The sequence below is a fragment of the Ambystoma mexicanum genome, chromosome 14 (genome assembly GCF_040938575.1).
Source record: "Ambystoma mexicanum isolate Mex_15411 chromosome 14, UKY_AmexF1_1, whole genome shotgun sequence".
Taxonomy (NCBI): domain Eukaryota; kingdom Metazoa; phylum Chordata; class Amphibia; order Caudata; family Ambystomatidae; genus Ambystoma; species Ambystoma mexicanum.
The window spans coordinates 165474350-165497498 of record NC_090940.1 but is presented as its reverse complement, the minus strand read 5'-3'; the positions used below and the strand labels follow the sequence as shown (position 1 = coordinate 165497498).

The window sequence follows — 23149 nt, the reverse complement described above, 5'->3', positions numbered from 1 at the left end:
CTGTGGCTGATTGTTTGCACCCCTGCATGCTCCACAACCCTTGCTCCTCCAGTGGTGCTCTCCTCTGTAGCTCTATTAGCTGTGCTATGGGTTTATTACTATAGGCTTCTTCTAGTGGCTCTGCAGTGGCTGCTTTTACAATGCATTCAGTTGCTGGTGTTATATTGAAATACGAGGCCTCCTTCGCTGCTGCGTCGGCTGCCGTGTTTCCCAATGAGATTGCATCTGTGTTGTTGGTATGGGCTTGGCATTTCATCACTGCCACTACCAATGGCTCTGCTAATGCATCTATTAATTCATTCAATAGCGTGGCATGCTGAACTGGAGAGCCATGTGCTCATCTGAACCCCCTTCTACGCCAGCGTAACTGTCCTGAATGGACTGTGGTAGTTGCATATGCTGAATCCGAATATATAGTCACTGTGCATCCTTTGGCTGTGCGTAATGCTTCAATCAATGCAGTTAGTTCAGCCGCTTGTGCGGAGTAATGGGACGGGAGATGCTTTTGGACTATTGTTTCATAGCTATCTTCCTCCATACGTACTACTGCCATCCCTACATGCTTCTCCCCTGTTTCTGGGTTTATTGATGCTGACCCATCTATGAAATATATTTCTCCTTCCTTCAGGGCGTTTTCACTCGCTTTGAGAATATCATCACCCTCCCCCTCATAGGTTGCACAGTCGTGTTCCTGCATGTCCTCCATTGTACATGGTTCTGTGATGAATGTTGCTGGGTTTACTGTTTTACACCTGACCACGTGCACGTTGGGGCTTGAAATTATTATCTCGTATGCGGTTGCTCTCTGTGTTGTTAGTGTTGATTTTGACCACTCAAGAATCACAAATAATGAATGCTCTGCATATAATGTTACTGAACATCCCATCACAATTGTGGCACTTTTTTCAATGGTGAAGGCCGCAGCTGCGAGGGCCTGTTCGCACGCAAAGTGACCCTGGATCACTGCATCTAGTGTTCCGCTGTAATAGGCCAATGGTTTGTGGCCTAATGATGTTTTTGTGTTAGCACTGCCGTCATCAGTGTTCCATTGCAGTGTGAGAACAAGAAAAATTCCCTCTCATAATCTGGGTTCGCGAGGACTGGGGCATCGGCGATAAGGTCTTTTAGTCTGAAGTACTGAGCCATCATGTCATGTGTCCATTTTATTGGGGCTCTACCCTTCTGTGCTTCTTTTAATGCTTGCAGTAATGGACGTGTGTATGCTGCATAATCAAGGATCCATGCTCGGCAATAGTTACATATGCCAAGAAATGTCTGCATGTCCTTCACGGTCTTTGGTATTATTTTGTTTCGTATAGCAGCTGCCCTGTCTGGGAGTATTCGTTTTCCATCTTTTGATATCAACTGTCCGAGGTATACAACTTCGGCAAAGCAATATTGTAATTTCCCTTTATCAACCTTGTACCCCTTGGTAGCTAACACGTTTAACAGTGTTATAGAGTCTTCTCTGCACTTTTCTTCTGTTTTGCTACAGACGAGTAAATCGTCTACGTATTGTATAATGGTGCTCTCTACATCTATATTTCCAATATCTTCACGTAGTACTCTGTTAAAAATACTCGGACTTTCGCAATACCCCTGTGGGAGTCTGCAATGCTCATATCTATTATTTCCCAGTGTGAATGCTGTAAGGTACTGCAATCCTGGGTCAAGTGGTATGGAGAAGAAAGCATTCTTCAAGTCAACCACAGTAAAACATGTAGATTCTTTGGGTATACTGCACAGTATTGATGCCGGGTTAGGCACTAGCAGGAACTCTTTCTGAATGACGTCATTAAGTGGGCGGAGATCTTGGATCATTCTCCATGCCCCTCCTTTTGCTTTTTTGATCGGGAAGATGGATGTGTTACATGGGGAGTTTTATGGCACTATGATACCTTGGTTCAGGAGTGCATTTATTGTCTCCCTAATCCCTTCCTCTGCTTCTCTGGATATTGGGTATTGTTTCACTCTTGGAGGTATGGCACCTGGTTTAAGTTTTATCTTTATTGGTGTTCCTTCATGTAATAAACCTACATCATGGGGACCTGTGGTCCAAATTTCTGCTGCTACTTTTGGCATGTCTTCCTCAAATATTGTCAGTGGGGCATTAACACTAGCCATAAGTGGGTTGTGTACCTCTCTGTACTGGATCATGATGTCACACGGTATGCTTATTTCCATTATTATCTCTCCATTATCTTCGTTATCAGTGAATAATTCTTCGTCAGTTAAGTCTCTTAGCATTATGTTTGGATCTATGCATAGCACAGTTCCCCACTCGCACCCATGCGTGTCCAAGCCTATGACCACAATACTTTTACTCGATACCTGAACTGCCTCAATGTCTATGGACATTATCGTCTCTGGCACGACACCTGTATTTGCAATTGGGCGGAATATAAAGTCTGATGGTGTCCTCCATTCTTTTCTCGTTATCTCAGGTACTACTCGAGCCAACACTTTGAGGCCATAGATAAACATGTCTATGTCAATGGGTATCCCTCGCACCACAACTTCATTCATCATTGTACTAATCATTAACATTGCTCGTACTGGGCATACTCCTGGGGTGGAACACACTATTCCCCGCTCGGTAAATGAAATGGTCATGTTCAATTTACTTAGCAAGTCTCTACCCAGCAAGTTTATTGGCGCGTCTTCGTGGTACAGTAAGGGTGCGCGCACTGTTTTTCCCCCCACCGTTATATCAAGATCTTTGGTGTAAGGAACTTTTAAAATAGCCCCCAGAGAACCCCTGTGTTTCCAAATTCCTGCCTGAGAGCGGAAACCGCCCTTCCATAAGACATGATTTTTCCGTTCCTGAGTCTACCATAAACATAACTGCTTGTTTCCTATCTCTGCCCCCACTAGTGGTTCCTCTTCTGCATATATGGTGGTGGATAGGACTGGACACGCAAGTGCTCCCTGTGGGCTGTCCTAATATGCGTACCTTTCTTGTCCTGGCACTGAAAAGACATTATCTCCAACCACTGTTACGCCACGGAATGGTGCAGGTGCACTGTTTGCAGCTGTTGCAAAACTGTTGCTGCTGGCATTTCCTACAGTTTTTTGTCTTGCCATGGGCTGTGATGCACTGTGATGTGGTTGGGAGGGTGGTTATCTTTGTTGCATTTGGGGCTCGTTTTAACACTTGTCTTGTGGTCTTCCCCCTCCATTGGTAATCCATAGGGGCCACCTGGGTGTGGGCATCCCCATACCTGCTCATTGTCCATGGGGGGTTGCCCTTGGAAATACTCTGAAGGCCGCATTCTGCAATCTCTTGAATAGTGTCCCCATCTCCCACAGTTCCAACATGACCCTTGCTGTCCTCCTCTCATCCCTTGGCCACCGAATCCTCTATTCCCCATACCTCCGAACCCCCCTCTCTGGCCACGGTACCCACCTCTTCCTCTTGCCGGTCTTTCTTGCCACTGTCGTCCTCTGTGTGGCTCCTCGGTCCTTGTTCTCCTGCTGCCCACAGCGCTGCTATTCCGACTGGCCTGTTTCCCGCACTTTCATCCCCCTCGTTCTATCAGTGTTTACGCTGGCATTTAAGGTGGCGAATTTATTCTGTGCCAGTTTCGCTTCACCTGCCAGCCTTTTTTGTGCTATCTCCTTTTCTCTCTCTTTGATCCTCCTGCAGTGGTGCACAATTATACTCTGAATTTCAGGCCAGCCCTTGGCTTCTATCCAAGCTATTTTTTCCAAGGCCTTCTGTACCTCCTTCGGGAGCCCTTTCTTGATTATAAAATAGAACAAGGCGGTGGATTGGTTCCACACCGTTCCAGTTTCGCTTCTCCACAAGTCTTGCACCCGCAGTATGAATTGCGTGGGATCCTCGTTCTCCTCCATCGTACATTCCATTACTAAATGTAAATCTGGAATATCTGGAAATGTGCGCCGCAATGCGTCTCATACTTGTGCTCGAACATTGTTGAAGGGCGATCCATCGTGATGGTCACAACTCATTGTTACTCCTGGGAACCCCACCTTTCCCCACACTGCGTCTGCCTGATCACCAACGGCGGACACTTGCAAACTTTTTACATCACCTATCGCTAGCGGTACTCCTGCCGTGTTCTTCTCCAACGCATGTATCCATTTCCCCGCCCCTCCCGCAAGTGGGGGGAGGAGTTTCAACAGGTTGTTTTTGTCCATCTGGGCCCACAGAATATAGTGTGGCCTACCTGCTCCCTTATGTGTCAACGGCCTCTGCAACTTATGTTTCTTTCCTGTTTTACTTACCATCCCTTTCTTTATCTTACTCACCAACATATTCCCTACTCGCTGCCTTAATCTACCCTGCCATCGTGGGGGTGATCGTTCACCAAAGTCATCGAAGTGAGACGGTAGCGGGGATCCCATAGCTGCTACTCCCTCTTCATATTCATCTAGATCGCTCCACACCTCTTCTACTTTCTCTTCTTGCTCGCCATTCTCCTCGTGTCCTTCCCCTCACTGACTTTCTAGGGTGGCTGGGCGTATGATTCTCACTGGTTTATCATTCAGATGGAACAGGAGTTCTCCCGATCGCCACTCTTTATCTCGCCCTTGTGATATGGGTGTCCCCTGAGACGATATGGATCGCGCTGGCTCTGGCGTCACTGGGGCTAACTCCCATGTTGCGCTTAGCAAGGGTGTGAGATCTGCTACAGACAATGGTGGTACTTCCCCTCCCCCCATTAGCATTTGGCCCTTGTCACACAGTGCTCTTAGCCGTGTTATCTCCATTTGTGCATGTGCTAACTGGCGGTCTCGGTCTCCGGTTAGTCACGCTAAATTTACAGGGGGCGCACTCATTGGGCCATACAGGCCTCCCTTGTCATATGGCGGTGGCGCTGTGGCTACCGCTCCGTTTGCGGGGGTGGGGGTGGGGCATGCCGGTATGTACAGAGGCTCGCTGTATCCTACTGCTGGTCTTGTCATTAAGGGGTATATTTTGGTTGTGTCATTCTCAGCTGTGGTCGTTGTACACTCACCCTTTGGCGTTCCGCTTACCTCTTCCTGCGTTTTCTTTTTTTCAATTGTTTTTTCTGTATTTACCTCTGCTGTAGGGGCAACTTCCTCGAACATTCGCCACAGGTCCAATACTTCCCTTCTGTTCTGCAACTGTTTCCCCTTATATTTTGCCAATAGGTGGGTTGATAGTAAGTCTAACATCCTTTTGTCAAACGACCCTCCCTCTGGCCAAATTAGTGTTATGCTGTCCCCTTTTATCTCTGTCACCCATTGATCGTGGTACTTTTGTATCCTGTCACTATATAGTGGGAGGTGTTGCAAATGTCCGCTAATGGTGTTATTCCCCCCATGATGAGGTTTCTCCCTTCGCTTGTGTATGCGCTTGCACCTGATCCTCCCTCTAATTGCAGCTTTCGACCACCCTTCCCTTTGTATAGATCAACAATATATCAAGCGTTTCTCAATTATTGGCAGTTATTGTGCATCAATATTCAACGTTACCTTTGTAATTATTGCATTTCCAATTTCAACAGTTCACTTTCGCATATATAACCCCTTACCACAAATCACTTAAAACATTTTGACATACGTGACAATAATGGACAAAAAAGAAAGAGACATATAACACATAACATGCACATGCACTACCTGCGTGCTTTTTTTTCCCCTTTGTTCCAGTTACTGGACACCTTTTACTCTTCCCCGTTTTACTTACTGTTCTCATTCACTCCCCACCTCTTACACCCTCTTACTCTTTCCCAAGAATTCTTGTTTACACGGAAAAAGAATATTCAAAATAACTACTCCGAGTCTACTCACTCAATACACGAGACTCCTACTATTTTCTCTTTATCTTTACTTATTTATCTACACTGGACGAGACAATGCTGCGCGGCGCTGCCTTCTACCCCGTTCGGGCTAGGATACCTCTTCTCTTCTTCTTCTCACTTCTCACAAAACCTAATGGCCATATAAAGGACAGATCAGAAAAGCCTCAGCATCACTCACACAGTCCCTACTCTCGGCTTTAACCCACTATCACCTGTTCCCCTTACCTTCCCTTGGGGACCTTCGCAACCGGCACTCACATGTTCAGTCAGGTAATCTGAGGGTCACCATTCACGGTCTGACCCCAGTCAGGTCCGCACCCCAACCAAGCCGTGGTCCGCCTCGGCGAGCAGCTTTTCAGTTGGGTATTAGTCAACCGGGAAGCCTTGACCCTTTCTTGTAGTGCGCACAGGCTGGTCAGCCGCGGAGGCGATGGTTTTGCTGGGGGGCGTCCCGGATCTCGCCGCATGGTGCGTACCTCGCCGCACCTGTCCGAATCACGTCGCAGGGGGTCACCAAATGTTTCTGCCCTCCCTAGTCTTTCTCATGCAAAAGAATAACACTGACACACCCAGACGTGGGAATGAGGCAAAGAGAGCAGGCTGCGAGAGTTCAAGGCAAGGTTTATTTAATGAATGGCATTCAAAGATCTCTGCGAGCGCTCTGCAAAAATTAACGTTACAATACATTTAATAGGGCGAATGACGCAACTAACATAAGATACTACGTTGGTCCTGGATTGGACAGTCCATATGGTGCCCAAAGTGTGGGTGGCATCTCTTCCTCCGGGTTGGCTGCTTGGTTGGCTGGAGGATGGACGTCAGACATCTGTACTTCGAATGGGTGAAGGTCAGGTCGCTGTGAAGCAGGGTGGTCACTAACTAAGCTAACATAATATAGTCTCAAAAACTGCATGCACTAAATAACAATTGTTCGAGGTCCTTCAGTAGTTTATCATGTCTCTATAAACGTCACACGTATATCTACACTATCAATTACATTGGATTATACAGGCCTTATGTTAAGGGTCTTGACCACTATAATACACTGGTTGAAGTGTGGGTCTGTGCTCACAAGAATTTCTGGTATGTGGCATTTGTTAGTGGTAGGCAACGATATACTGCAGCAGGGGTCTAATGTTAGTTGGGGATCTGCTGGGTGGGCATCCTGGCGTGGTCAGTGGTCTGGCACATGAAAGGAATACCTTGCAGGGACACAGGGTCATAATGGCAGTTTCCACTGGCGAGGGTGCGGGGGCAAGGACACGTTTGTGGAGATGAACGAGCTATGTGCTTAGTTCATGCTGGTTCACATGCAGGACAGTGATCTCATTTATTAGTTGTTGCAAATACCTCCGGCTTCAGGGTGAGAATGGAACCGCTGAGTTTTCCAGTCAGAGTGGGAGCGATGGTGGGAGGCCATGTGCCCTGTGCATCTGGCCATTGCGAGAAAGGAAGGAGAAGCGTTTTTGTACTATCGCAGTGAGGTGTAGTCACCAAGATGGAGTCGAAAGGGGGTACAAAAATGGATGCCCCATGTCCTGCACAGTGGTCGCATCTACGCGAATGTTAACCAAAGTCGACATCGCATAAGGGCGAGGGGCGAGCCCATCACTGGAGGCACTTGGTCCGAGTTTTGTACTGAGAAGTAAAGGATGCGAGGGGCCTTATGGCCCCTCGCTCCCACACAATAGGCAAGCACGCACCTGCAGTGTTTTGGACCTTGGTATCCATTATGGCTTCTATGTGATTACATCAAGTTTATTTTGTCGAATTCGATTTTGTTGAATTACTTTTTCTTCTTTTATTCCATTTGGCTGCAAATATATGCGGAGGGAGACCCCAAGAAGCCCCCCCCCGACATCCCCTCACCTTAATTATTACCTTTACCCACCCCACATATATTTTAAGCCATATTCGGCTAAAGAAATTCAACGAATTTGAATTTTGCGAAATTATGCTGTGAGGAAACCTCCCTATGTTTCCATTATGGACCCATAAAATATGTCAATGCTTGCTGTAGCCGGGTGAAGAACTCACGTTTTATTGTTCAAAGGATACTCTTGAATATCATAGGCATTCAAGAGAACCAGTTCGAAAGAAATTCACACCTATCGAAACAATGAGGGTTCAACTTGTCTCGAACGATTTGAACCAGGGCTCGAAAGGGTTTGAAACTTTCTAACCAGAATTCGAGCGGCTCGTATAGATAGGAATATTTCATCGTTCGACTTGGCTTGAAGGTAGCTCTTTGGTAATACTGAATTTTAGGATACTAGACCACGTTCCTAGAATTCATTATTACTGATTGCTAATGGCATAACACAATAAAGACATTAACGCACAGATTCTCTTATTTTATCTGCTTAGTCTGCAAATCTCCCCATGGTCTCGCTCCCCCTTATCACTCTTCCCTTCTCTCTTTCTACACTCCCTCTCGCTCCCTTCGCTCAGCTGACCACTTCCTTCTCACTGGTCCTCCTTCCCCTTGTGCCTCCTCCTGTTTCTGCTCCTTCAAACTCCTAGCCCCCCCTGCACTGGAACTCCTTACCTCTCTCAATCTGCTCTATTCCTACCTTTTCCTCATTCCGCACGTCACTTAAATCTCTCCTTCTCCATTCCCAGCCATGAATTCCTTCCTCCTTCTAGCTTCCCCTCCCCCACCCTCCACCTCTTTCCCCCTCCACCCAATTCTCACCCCTTTACCCCTTACATTTCCCTCCGCCTCCTACCCATCCCGCCCTCTTCCTCCCAGTTCTACTGCACTGCTCTCCCTCTTCCCTTCGGTCTGCACCTCTACATACTGTTTAGTTGGTCTGATTCAAAATTGTAATTTGCTTCTACTGTTACTGTTATTTTGTTATTGTTAAATGTACCCTGTTGTTAAAATGTGCAGCGTTTTGGAGTAAAGTGCTATATAAATTTAATAAATACAGATACAAATATCCAGACCTGTGAATTTTGTGGGGGGTGTGTGGCAGTGCAAATGATGCACCGGCAGGCCCTCTTGCATACATTGATATGATGGGTTATTTATAACGTGCTTAATAACCAGAGGTTTCTAAGCACGGACCCGGCAATCGAACCTGTGTTGCTCCGTGTTGTCTTGCTTCCAAGGTGAGCATGTTGCCCTTGAGCGATCCTCCCGCACTCCTAACACGAATATATAACAGGCTCCCAGCACCCATGTAGGTACTGGCAGCATATTTCATAAGTAATAATTGAGGGATTGAATTGCAAGTGGGGCAGCATTTTGCACCCATTGCTCCTGTTCCAAACAGGCACAGGGTATGTGACTGTTTTATGCACATTTCAAAGAGCATTCCTTATTTTGGATTCAGGATGCACTGTGAAATGTGCAGAAGCAGCCGCTTATTTATACAAATGAGCAAAAGGGTGACAAGGGGCACATGAATCTCTGCATCTGTGATGTTGACGTTTAGACACCCTTTGAGAAAAGGGCAAATACATTTTTTGGGTGCAAGTAATGGGGCATCTCATGACTTATGCCCGAAAGAGACTCGAATGGAGACTTGAACGGCTTGAGCCGATTCAATCCTTTTCTTGAAAGATTCAAACCGGCAATTGAGTCGAGCAATTTAAGGCTCACCCATCCCTAGTTTCAATGCATTCCTATTCAATTTAAAGGTCTATAAAGACTCACATTGCCTCTTGTCAAGGCCAAAGGCTATTTTATGATAGCCAGAGCAAGTCTTTTGGCCTAGCTGGCCGATGGCGGCTGCATGCCTTATGAGGCTTCCTTTACCTATCTATTTTGTCATCCTCTGGGATGTATTTATTTAATAATCTTTCTTACACATTTTGTGACTGGTGTTATCTGGAGAAACGGTCTTGTAGTATTCCTCTGCCTTTTTTTCTCTTCTCTTTCTTTTAAGTTAATTTCACTGCTTGATGGTTTAGGTGTTGCAACTTTTGAAAGTGAGAGGCCCCCAGCTCTGCTGGCAAATCACCCAAGAGAGTCAATAAAGGTACATCCCAGGAGGGAATAAGACCAAAACCAAGTGAGAGTACAATTAAAGGCTTTTTATCTAAAGTTAGGGCAAACAGAATCTACTCTGCTCACGCCGAGAGTGCTCTGCAGAAAACATGTTATAAATTGCTTTTATACAAAGTTGGTGTCATCGGACAAGGGGAAGGCCTAAGGTGGACAGAGTTGATTGGGATTGGACAGTAAGAGGAGGCACCTATGGGTGCCATATGGTCGGAGATGGCTGATTGGTCCATGGGCACGTGACGAGATGATGTGGTACGTGGGGTCAAACGTTCAGCTGGGCTCATCAGTCCAACATCCGATGGGTTGACACATTGACATCCGACCTCTGTAACATTTGCACTTGTGGCCGCGCATTCTCATCCATTCATACTTTTGACCAGTTCATCCGGCAGCAGTCAGCAGTTTGCACGTGTGAAAACAAGATTCTGAAGCATGCGTATTCATTACTGGACGTGAACATGAATTATAGGTCTCGATCAATGGTATCACTCCCTTGTTTAAACATAGTCGAATACTGAGTTGGGGGTGGGGCTTGTGGGGTCACTGTATGGTCGGGGATATTCATTCAATATTGACAAGGGGGGGATTGGAATATATGGCTGCGGTGACTGGATTACAAAAGATACATTTCATCTTAGACGTGCACTTCCTTGGAGGGGCTTCAGAGACTAGATGTCCAAAACAACACAACCCTTTGTGACTCCACGGTGATCAGAGATGGGCTGAAGCCCCCCTTTCTTAGTTTTAATCTCACACTACATGTTGACTGAAGGCCCTTATATTTATATGTAGCAGGTTAACTCTTACATGCTGATGGCTGGTTCATGTTTGAGTGACATACACTTAAGGCATATTTTTATCTCTATGCGACTGGGCAATGTTATAACGGAAAAAACAGGGAATGGTAGAGAGAGAGAGAGAGAGAGAGTTGACACATAATCACACAATAATGGACGCCCAGGGCGACTAAACTCCATGTGATGTTTTCTAACAGTACACTCGCAATGACATTCAAGGTTGTCAACAGTGAGGTAGCATTGTGTGAACTTGCACAGGTTTATGGTTCATTACTTGTTGTGAGATTACCGTTAGTCGTGAAAATATTTCAATATTGTAGCATTATAATATCATGGGACAACATATGTTCCGCTTTCAATATGGAGTCCTAGTTTTGCTATACAAGGGTATGCACGGGGGTATGACAGCATCCAGGGATATTCTTGTACGAAAGGGGTCACGGTTCTTGGAGGTGTTCCTGCATGAGCGCCCCAGGGCCGGGACCCTGGGCCTGAAGCAGCCATGGCTAGGCCCACCCGAGAAGCATAGGAATAAGGGGGGGTCTTGGGCGTCCCCTCCTTCCACTCACCTTGTCTCTTCTTTCTGCTTACTTTCCAACAATTCTGCATGGTTTTTAATTATTGGCTTCACTTCAGTTGTTTTAAGATCTGACTAAGCCATTACTGTTTGGTTCCATCACAGGGTCATTCTTTGGTCCTGATGAAGGTGGAGCACATTGCAGCTTCCTCCAAATTGTACGATGTATGTCAATTCTTACCAATTCTAACCCATTCCCCGGGCTGGCTACTGTTTAGGGTGGCATTCGGAGGTAGACCCTGGCTTTTCAGTGGCCCTGCTATAAACTGGATAGTTTGTCTTTGTTATTTAGAAGCTGACACACACTAGGGGCCCCCACAGTCTCCCTGGCGCCTCTTTTTCGTGTGTGTATGTTCTTTGGAGCTCTAGGCTTCCCTCAATTCAGAGAAAATGTTTTTTCTTAGTATTCTTTTGTTCTTACAACTGCAAGCCTTGTTTCTTTTTTAATTTGTTTAATATGTTTGTTAGCACAAAATTTCATAGAAATCCAATTTCCCGTTAGTATTCCTTATTATTCTGTGCAACTGTGTGTTTGATTTTTTCTGTTAAACATGCATTAAAACATTCTAGTACAATAGTTTGTTTGTTTTATGTTATGACTGACATATTTTGGATTCACTCTTGAATACTGTCAGGAGTAACCTCCTTTGATGTACTTATAGAAAAATGCCCCATCAATCCAGAGATGATAATGCCATAATTCCCAGTGGGTATCCCCCTCGTGGTGTTTTTTAAGGTCAAAGGTTAACCAGTTTAAGACCCATAGATGGGATGCAAGCTTTAATGTGTGTTCACAAATGCCCACTGATTCCTTACACACAAGGAAGGCCATGGTTCCATAGAAGCGAAACACCTTGGAATCTTGGGGATTACTCACATCCTGGTCCAGCTCGTGCTGGGGCTACCCTTTAGCTGCCCGCCTCCTCATGAATTATACTATTATTCACCAATGCAAGATTGGGATCGCCAACATCTCTGGGATAAACCTATTTCCAAGTTTGCCAAAAAATATGAGAGCTGTAACCCGTTCAGTGGAACATCAATGATATGTTAGCCTCCTTCCTTTAATATGGAAAGTTACGTCTGGGATGTCAAGAAAATCTTCTCCGAGCAAGACTTCCATGGGCAAGCTCACCTGTTCTGCCTCTTGGGGCATCATAAGCGAGCTGCCTCTCCAAGTATGGAGAGCAAGGGCTCTGCTTTGGGATTTATTTATTTATTTTTCCATTTGTAAAGCGCACTAAAACCCACAGGCACCAAGGCGCTGGTTGCATGGATTGGAAGGAAGGAGAGGGCGAGAGGCGGGGGGAGAAGAGGTGGAAGGGGGACATCAGTTCGTTGGAGATGTTTTTAAATTGTTTCTTGAGCAGTCCACGGTCAATTGAACAAACTGGTTTTAAGTTGTTTCCTGAGTGGGCCAGCAAGAAAGTTTGGTGCGCAGGTATAGAGGCAAAGCGTTCCACAGATGGATGGCAGGATAATAATACTAAAAACACACGTGTTGAACCGTATAGGGTCTCTCACCTGAAGACTTCCCTATTCATTACTTTCACACAATCAAATCTCAGGTAATTTATTCATCATGATTTACATTTTTATTGTTACCAAATGTGCAACTTCTGCCTATCTTCCCCTGCTACCAAACTAAACTAAACCCTCGTGTATTTTCTACCCCTAGGTTGCACTGATGGTCCGCTTATCTAGGGTGAGGGGATAGGTAAAGAAACTTGCCCTGTCGCTTGTCTTCACAACTACTAAAATTTACTTAAAAGGCACATGTCAAAATAGCTAGAACATGTGTCATTTGCTTTACAAATGAAATAACTCCAACATTATTTGCTTTCTTTGTAAAGCAGATTTCTTTGTTACCAATCTTAGTGTATTTCTTTCATAATCACAATAACAAAGGACCAAGATACCTCGGTATTCTACCCCACACACTAAACCAGAATCCTAATTGTTTCAGACTCTTTTTGTAGAGTTTATGGAGTACATTTCCATCCTTTCTATTGCTAGAGTAAGGATAATTTGGTGGCCTTTCACGGTCACCATACTAATGGGAGATCTCTTTTCAAGCAAAGGTTGGATCAGGCCTACCAGTTTCAGTGGTCTGTTTTTAGTTTTACCACTTTCTTCAGGGCCAATTTTACAGCACTGTGTAGTGTGCTGTTCCACACTTGCTTGCAGCATAGACTTTTTTCTTGTCAGAGTACCCCACCTGCGAAGAAACGGGGTACAGGGTATTGGGAAGAGACACATAATTATTGTTTAGTATAAGCTTCTGTGTCTGTTCCTCACTTAATGACACTCAAGATTACAATAGGTTGCAGTAATTCTTACCCGCATTTTATCAATCCCAATTTGTTTGGTCCATGTGGACCGGGCAGCTTTGATTTGCTTCTATTCGGACGCCTTGATTTGATCATTCCAAAATACCTGGAGTATTCAAAGAAACTGTGAGTCTCTAAGTTGCTGGCAGCGGGCTATCATCTCACTTTTTGTTATTTTGTTGTTATGACATATTTAGTGCTTCATTAAACGGGTCGTGTTGTATGAGCATGACTCCTTATATCTATAACAGGTAGGGATTACAGTGGGAGTGTTTTGTGAATGAAACACTACCTGGTTAGTTACACCGTGGATAGTTTATCACTTTGCTTACCTTACGGTATCGGGCTGCGAGGTTTCTCCTTCCTTGTCTGGAGCGGTCTGCTGCAGAAGCTACAGTCCGTTTTCGATGGCTTCTTTTTGTTAATGAGCTACGTTTGTGCGCATGTACCAGGAATGGAGAGCACCATCAGACAACCTGTCATTTCCTCAGGTGCCATCTTGGAGTGTCTTTTATGTGACTCTCAACTGCTCAGTGTTGTCACTTCATGTGTCAAGCAGGCTTGCGGGAAAGTCCGCCTATCAAAGCAATGGCGAAAATGTGGATTTTATATTTTGTGGATTTTATATGTATACTCTCAAGTGTCTATTTATACAAATTTGGATAAGTACAAATAAATAAACAATAGTAGAAGTAGAGCATCTCTGGACCCGATTTGCTTGGTCAAGTCGATGCGTACCTACTGATATCGTTGAATGACTTTATGGCCAAAGAGCTACAGATATTGATAGTTTTTAAAGTCACCCTCAGGCACAGCAAAATGAAAGGACTGCATCTGATCTCTCCGCCACTTACTGGAGAGTTATTCGGATTTGCCTGACTTTCAATGGTATGTCGGGACCATCTAGCCCTATTCTCATGATCAAGAGTTCACTCCCAAATGCCAATATTCTGTTCATAATGTGGCAAGTGTGTGCCAGCTCGTTGGTTCGTTTAGACCTATGGTGTCTCATTGCAAATGAAAGACCCATAGTTGCTCCCTTCTGAAGAGCAAATTAGGGAGATTGCCTCCCCTTTTGGGGATTGCTACTCTCTCAATGATAGTCCAGCTGAAGTCAGTCGGGCCATGTTGTTTTTTCACAAAATGCTCTACCACTGGTGCAGTTAATTATTTTGTGCAAATGCATGAGTGATGTTCTGCTAGTCTTGTTTTTATAGGACATATAGTCATGCCCACATATCACATCAAGAATGGGCAGGTGATCAGATAAATGACATTGTTACGGTTACAATTCATAAAGTTTTTTTGAGTCATGGGGTTGTGCCACCCAATATCGATCGTTAGTGTTCTTGCTGTGTTGGCAAATGTGCTGCAACTACCACAAGGGGATTGGCCTGTTGGGGCCACGTGGTCCCACAGTGTGTTATGATTAGGTGCTTTTTGCTCCTTATATGTATGGATCAATGCATCACGTAGGTTTCTCCTCCTTTTTATGGCGAATCTTGGTTTTTCCAAGTTGGTCCCTCCCACATTGAGAATCGGCCACAGTTTCAACACTTCCTTTTGAATTTATTCACCATCAGTGAAAAACGTAATAACTGCAGTGATTTTGCCATTTTGTTCTGTCCATTTTCCATGTTGTTCAAGTGTTGTTTCTCTTGGAATGTTTTTAGCTCTTTTGCGTGCCTGTTTCAATGTACACTTTGGATAGCCATGACAAAGCAATTTTTCGGCCAGATGGCCTGATTGTTTCTCATAATCTGCCAAACTTGAGCAGTTCCTCTGGTATCTTAGGAACTGCCCGAAAGGCAAATTATTCCTTAAACTCGCTGGATGGTAGCTATTAAAAGTCAACAAAGAATTTTGATCTGTTTTCTTGTTATACACTAGGGTCGCAATTTCACCATTTCTTATTTACAGGTTGAGATCCAGGAAGTGAATAGAGGTCCGGCTGTGTGTTACCGTAAAAGTCAGGAAGTTATTTTGTTCATTTAGCCAGATCATGAAAGACGTCAGATCTTCCTCATTGCCCTTGAATATCATAATGACATTGTCAATATATCTTGACCATAACTCTATTTTGACAGACTAGGGATTAGTGTTACAGTAAATTGTCTTCTCCTGGAAATCGTCCACATAGAGCTAGGCTAGGCTTGGCGCAAAAGTTGCGCCCATTGCAGTGCCTGATGTTTTTTCAAAAAATGAGTTCTCATACAAGAAATAGTTTTTTGTTAAGGCTACTTCCGCTAATTGCATAATTAGGGTGATAGGTGTTTTTATTGGGGGGTCCGTATTCCTGAGAACCTTCTCTACCACTTGCAATGTGGCTATTTGTGGTATCCTCGTATATAAAGACTCTATGTCTAGAGTTACCAAAACTTGTGACTCAGGATCAAATGGTCGATTCTTAAGTAAATGCAACACTGCATTAGTATCTTTTAGGCAGGATCTCATTTTGCCTACTGTTGGTTTCAGGAAGAAGTCAACAATTTCTGACGAAGGTTCAAAAATGTAACCTATACCTGATACGATAGGTCTGCCTGGGGGAGGTGTTTTTCCCTTTGTGGACCTTCCGTAAGTCATAGAACGCTGGTCTTCTGTGTGTTTTAGAATTCAAGAAATCATATTCTTTTGCGCTGATGTGCCCTTCTGCTATTGCTTCCTCCAAAATAGGTATTTCGGGTTGACAAATGTCTTCCCTGGGGTCTCTGCCCAACTGTCTGTAGCTTGTGCGATATTCCAGGAGGACCACAACCATCTTCTTGTAGTCTTCGATGTTCAAAATGACGGACAGGGGAAAACGATTTTCAGTTTCCAACCTACTTAGCTCCTATTTTAATTATCTAAAACTTTAAAATCTAAGCTAAAAGTGAATGATACAAGGTCTTGTACAGAGAGGGCAAAACAAGTATGAAACCAACTTTAATAATTCTAGCAAAGCTGTCTTTTAATCTAAAGCGAAACTGATGGGGAAATAAGAGCCTCAAACTAACAGGTCCCCATTTTAGTCAGTTTCCCCTCCCACACACCGAACAGACACCTTACAAGTCAAATTCACATCCTCTCCCATTGTAAAGTAATATCACAATGTTTGCAAAATAATATATTTATAATACATGGCTGCCTACAATACCATTATAAAAGCCTGTAGATAATTGTATTGCAGGCGAGTTGTGACTTCACTACTGACCTGTAATAAGAAGATGACTTCACCTCTGCTCTGGAATCAGTGATTATGCTTCAGTTAGTTATAACGTCACAATGCCTTCTGCCTGAGCCGGAACAGAGCTGAATTCCACCTGCTACTGTAGCACTCAAGCAAAGCATGCCAAGCTTTACAAATTCCTTTCTTCTAAGAAAGCTTTCTGGAATGTATGTGCTATGCGTTTAATTTGAATGAAATATGTTAAAATTCCGATTTAAGCTGAATTTGATACCTAGTGCGATGAAATGTCACATCCAGGGCAAGGTAAGAATCAGATATTGATTTGGTGCAATCTGTGAAAAAAGTGAAGAAATGATAGGATACCTCGACATGCCGAAAGTCAGGAAAACAGCGTTCTTCCAGGCAGTTGTTGGGAGATGTAAGGATGACTTTGTGTCTTGGTGGAGGATATGGAAACCATTTGCGGGGAAGTTCGAAGACTGGAAATTGTAAAGAGTAAACTTTGGGCTGAGGTCAAGAAAAACACAGAGCGGTGTAGCCTATTGCTTAGTCCACGTTTTTAAAAGCAATGACAGATGAACTGACATGCTGATATCTTTCACTGTTATATACCCATCTAGACTGTACTATCATCTATCTTCCTCTCCACCTGTGGGGTTCCCCAGGGGTCTAACCTCTCACCCTGGCTTTTCAACCAATACCTGGCAACTCTCGCTCACTGCATTGCCATTTTCTGCTCAAATTTCCAGTGCTACGCTAATGACACTCAACTCATTTTCTGGCTGCCCTCGGCCACCTCCTCTCCCTCTCTCATCTCTGACTGTCTAACTGCCATTCAAAATTGGTGTGCCGCCAATGATCTTTGTCTGAATGCCAGCAAGACGGAGATCCTCCTCATCGGCACACCATCTCCATCCTTTTCCCTCACTCTCTGGCCGGCCTCCCTTGGCCCTCCTCCTACCCCTACCTACGAGGCTAAGAACCTTGGCGTCATCTTTGACCCCACACTTTCCTTCTCGGCCCATATCTCTGATGTCTCTAAAAAGTCAAACGTCCGACTGCACCTCCTTAGAGGTATTCTGCCTTTCCTCTCCTTCCCCCAGAAGCTCATGGTATCCCAAGCCCTGGTTCTCTCTAGCTTAGACTATTGTAACAGCCTCTTTCTAAATCTACCTGCCTCTACTCTTTGCCCTCTACAACTTATCCAGAACAGGACTGCGAGACTTGTCCTTGGCCTCAAGCCCTGGGATCGTATCTCTCCAGCTTTGAAATCTCTCCATTGGCTCCCAGTGGATGCAAGGATTAAATTCAAAACCCTCTGCATTGTCCACAAGGCTTTCTGGGGCCTGGGTCCAAAATACCTTCAGCTATCCCTCCGCAAATACCTCCCATCTCGAGCTCTTCACTCCTCTACCTCTAACTCCCTCAGGGTCAGTCGTTTTTCAAAGAAACAAGCTGGGGGTAGATCTCTATCTTCGGCTGGGGCCTCCCTCTGGAACAGCCTCCCTGCCACTTTAAAACTTGAGGAGAACCATCTCCGGTTCCGGAAGCACCTCAAAACCTTCCTCTTTGCTTCTGCCTTCACTCCCCTTCTCCCCTGCTGATCTGCTCTCTTGGCACTGTGCACCTGGCCACCCTCTGTCCCCTGGGCCCAGGTACCTGCTCACCCTGCTACCTTCCTGCACTGCCTCCTGGCCACCCCTTGCACTGGGGACTGTATCTGTGCCCATACAGTTCCCCCCCATTATTCTTCTTTTTGTGCACTTATTCAGACTTACCCAGTCTGCTGCCTTAAACACAGCACTTGCCACTTGCTGGCTGCACTACCACAGTTTGCCTCAATTTTCTATTTATTTTATTTATCTGCGCTCCTCGGCTTCTGCACTTTCCACTCTCCCCCTTCCATGCACTTTTTCCCTTTTCCCTTTCCCATGCACTTGCGCGTTCGCAATGTCACTGGGCCTAGTAAAATCGTTTTTATGTTGTGCTGTGTTTTCCCTTGTTCCCCTCCCTTGCCTAGTCGCGCTCTGAAACACTTGTGTACGAGCGCGATACAAATAAAATATCATATCATATCATATATATCATATCATACTGAGATCCGCTTACTGTTGACTTCCTGAGAAACACCATCTGTAGAAGCATTGACACCACCGAACTAGAAACCAGGAAAGTGAAAAGGAGGACGCATAATGATAGGCATTCTCCTGCTATGCACTCAGTCTCTGGAACAACCTCCCAACGTCCATCTGATTGGACCCTCCCTCCTGACATTGAGGATGGTGCTGAAGACTATGGTCTTCCAAGAACATTTAATGGGCATTTATTGCTTTGTCCAAGACTTCTTGAACCCAATCTTCTTCAACTCCAAGGAGTGATTGTCTGTACAGTTTTCATCTCTGCAGCTCTCCGATGCTATCCATCTTGGTTCATGCTCGACCAATCCCAATTTTGGGTACATCAAATAACAATTACACTTTATCTCGGTCCTTCTATGCAAAGGCATTATGTTCTATCTACAATATGTGCATAACATTTTTCAGCCAAATAACATATTACCTTTGCCACTAGATCAATGACCTTTATGTACAGTCCCCTGATGTATCGATGAGGGGATTAGACTTCAATATCTTACCTAAAAAAGTGGGAACACCAACAAAACAAAGTACCTGCTATACTCCAACATAATTCCTGCCCATTCTTGAGATGTAATGGCTGACTTTCCCTTTGAAAAAGACATCGGCGTCAAAAAGTCTAAAATGCCTGAGATCTCTGATCCTGACCTTAGAAAGCTGGTCAGTTATCATAGAAATCTTGTCATTACAGATTTGGATAGACCAGAGAGATATGAAACCAGAGAATTCCTGAGAAACAAGGGGCCTCATTATGAGCTTGCCGGTCCGGTAACAACAGTGCCGGTAAGCTACCGGCACCGTTGTTACCGGACCAGTACACTCAGAGTTCAGTGTGCGGGTGCCTTTCCAGCCACCGGGTCTGACCTGGCGGGCAGAACAGCACCCGCACGCAGACTTCGACGGATGCGCCAGCACTGTTGCGCACGGTGCCGGTGCATCCGTCCTCCCGTTCCCATTGATTCCTATGGGACTCGAATGGGAATGGGGAGTTACTTTTTACGGTGCCTGGCTTCAGGGACCACCACGGCTGTAATGCTCCAGTGATTCCCCATTGCCAGGCACCGGAGAAAATCATAACTCCGGCGGCAGCCTGCCGTTTTTACTGGCACGGCTACCGCCAGAGTTATAATGAGGCCATAGTCTTGTTCTGGTTGCGGAATAGAGTGGGCCCAGGTTGTTTCCGAGCTCAAGATTTGAGGCTTTTGCGTAGTGTGCAAGTTAAGGACTGGTCTTATGGGGCTTACAAAGATTGTGTAATTATTGGCTGTGGCCAGAATAATTTCCTATGTTTTCTGAGACTTTACAAACATTTGAATTTTACATCCTCTGTGACAAATTACAAATGTAAAGATTGTGTTGGACTAATTATGCTTACTTTTAAACTATGTCCCCATTCTGGAATGATATTTAAGTAGTCATTTCTGGTTCTCTGTGATATGTGTGCCCTTAAGAGTGTTATTTTTTGTGGCACAGTTGTTTTTTTTTGTTTGTAGCGCTCCTATGCCCCCAGGCCAATCTTGTGGCGCTATATAAATAAATAAATAAATAAATAAATAAATAAATAAATAAATAAAATAATAAAATATAAACTGCACCATAGAGGGAGTGATGTGATGGGAGTGGGAATTGTGTAAAGAAATGGTCATGTTCAAAGAATTGGAAGAGCCAACTAATGCTATTAGAATTAGTGAATGGTGCATAAATGATTTGGAATTATTTGACTCACCAAAAAGACAAGAAGGTGCATAGAGTCTTTGATCTTTGACTGCTTGACAATTAGTCTGCAGGACCATGCTCTAAGCATTATTTTAGTTCTTATTTGCTGAACAAGCTATGCCCATCATGTTCTCTTTTCTCTTAGGAGAGGATGGCAAGTGTTCCCGATGGCATTGCTAATGACCTAAGTGGCGTGCAGTCCCAGCTGCGCAAGCAGGAGGCGCTAGAGCATGAGCTGAATGGAAACGAGCAGCAGGTGAGGAACCATATTCTCCCATGTCCTCCCAGCAGCCAGTCGTGTTTATCTGTGTGATGGCAATGGGTTTTGTTTGACTTTGGAAGATTTTTCGGGCAAAGGACATGCCATGCGAGGGACCTGAAAATACTGCAGAAAAGTAGGCGATAAGATAGGGGGCATGGACAGGGCATCTATTAGGAAGAGAAGGATGTGTAAATGGACTTCCAGAGTCCATCATGGTCCTGGATCTGGTGGATGTGAGCCATGTTGTCTGGGGATGCAACCGTAGCTTTCACTATTAGACCCACAGGCTCATTAAGAGTTGGGTGGTGCGGTAAAAAATTGGTGGTAGCGGGATTAGCACCTTTTACAGCAACACCAAATTCACAGTTTCATTACTGAAATTTCCTCCACACAAAACCATTGCCGCATGCAATTTTACTACATGCAGTAATTACTAAATGCATTAATATGCAGTCCCCAGTTGAGCCCTATGTTACTCCAAAAGGGGGATTAGTCAAAGAGTCTGCATGACTCTGAATCGTGCCCTTTTTGTTAGCTCATGCATACCAAATGTGGTAATGGCAATTCCATTTGGAGGTATTCATGTAATTCCAGCAAACTCTTAATGAGGGACTTATGTTTGAGATATCCATTGGAATTGCCATGGAACCTCCTTAGGGAGCAAGCAGGGAGATGCATTTGGGATGTGTAGTTATGAATACCTGTTTTGAGAACGACTTCAAAGATAACATGTTGGTCCATAAACTGGCACTGGCAGACTACTAGGCTATAGAATCACCAAAAGCTGGTATCCTGATAATTGAATAGGCCCGGTGATGGATGGATGCGTGTGGGTGTTGAGTGTCCCAATATATCCAGATAAGCTTCCAGAATTCCTGAAATTTAGAACAACTCCTGAATTACAAGGTGTGAGTGAGTGTAACATAGTGGTTTATTATAGCAATATTACCCAAGCCGGTGGGCCGGATCGGGTGGTAACATCCAAGGTCCCAAGTTATATGGTTGCGAGGGGCATAATGACAGGCCATAGTGCAGGTCCTGCTGCATCCTGCCCGCTAGCTCGAGTATCATTGCTATAAGCACCCTGGGCTTTGTTTGAATCAACAGGTCGCGCGCTCATGGCGTCCGGTTCATTCGATGAAATGCTCACGTAAGGTGGCCACCATGGAAATTGAAGCCGAGGCTCCATGCAGAGCCGCTCTTCTTTTTCCATTGCGTCCCGGGAATGCGGGAGTGGCAGCAGTGGTGGCGCCATTACCAGAGGATTCGGGGAGTGGGGTGAGGCGGGATAAGGGCCGAAGCGGAGAACTGGAGGGGCGAGGAGATGGGGAAAGATGGCAGAGCAGGCCCTCACAGCTTCTAGCTTGCTCAAAACGGGAGACTGGATTGTGGGATTCAGTCCGCGATCTGAGCAAGATGATTGACTGTGCCACACTTTCCTGGTGCTAACGCATCCTTAGTGGTTGATGGGCGGTTTGGTTCTACTGCTAGCTGCTTCCAGGTCAATAGAAATAATCATCATTATATCCTCTTTAAAGCATAACATCTACAAGGATTGGATCATGCGTAGGCGATCGATGGAGCCGTCCAAAGACAGATGATCTCTGGTGGGGGTACCGGATAGCAGAACACTTTGGGAAGGCGCTCCACACAAGGTTGAATTGAATTAAGAATCCCTGCATGCTCGTCGATATTTCATTCACTTTTTGTTACATTTAGAGGCTCATTATGAGGTTAGCAGTAATGGAAAAAAACGGGCAGTATTTGAAATACAGGGAATATTTTGAAAATATTGCACGTAGAAAATATTGTACGATTATTGTTTGCAATGCTCAGTATTTTTTCCATTTCTTTCTTTTGTCCCCCGCTCCACACAAGTGTTTTTCCCATAAGTGAATGGGTTCACTACCGCATGTGGTCCAAAAAGATGTAGTGGGCTGAGAACGTGAGCATCCATGATGCTTCACACGCCCACCCTTTTTGTTCATAAAGATGCACAAAAGACAGAAGGGTCAATACTGACCTGACTCAGTATTTCTAGGTTTGATTGAAAACGGAAAAAGCCAACTTTGTCCGAATATTCCTGTGTAGCGGGGCTTTTGGACTTGTGTAAGGGTGCATCCTTCCTCTGGTGCATTCCCCCAAGTGGCCCTTGAGCTATCTGCCTGCCTGTCATGTAGCCCATAACTCTCTCTGCCGCCTTTATTCTCTCTCCCTGGCACTCCATTGCACCCAAAGGCTCCCAGCTGATGTTTAGAGTGGGCGAGGCCCTCAGCTATGGTGCTCCGAGGGCAAGACGCCAGCTGCGTGACCCCTGAGGGACCAGTGCTTGCCCCGAGCACGAGCTGATGAAGAGCATAAT

At 45.0% G+C, this 23149-nt stretch overlaps 1 protein-coding gene across 3 annotated transcripts in view; it reads left to right on the top strand.

Annotated features, from left to right (window-relative positions):
- Positions 1-23149, top strand: part of SPTBN5 (spectrin beta, non-erythrocytic 5) — a 1050196-nt gene that overhangs the window by 475014 nt on the left and 552033 nt on the right. For all 3 annotated transcript variants that reach the window (XR_011283950.1, XM_069638812.1, XM_069638811.1), the window contains exon 28: positions 20671-20781. Coding sequence is in view for 2 of the 3 variants with exons in the window: in XM_069638812.1 (XP_069494913.1) it covers positions 20671-20781 (111 nt within the window). In the remaining variant the exon portion in view is untranslated. The remainder of the gene's footprint in view (positions 1-20670; positions 20782-23149) is intronic.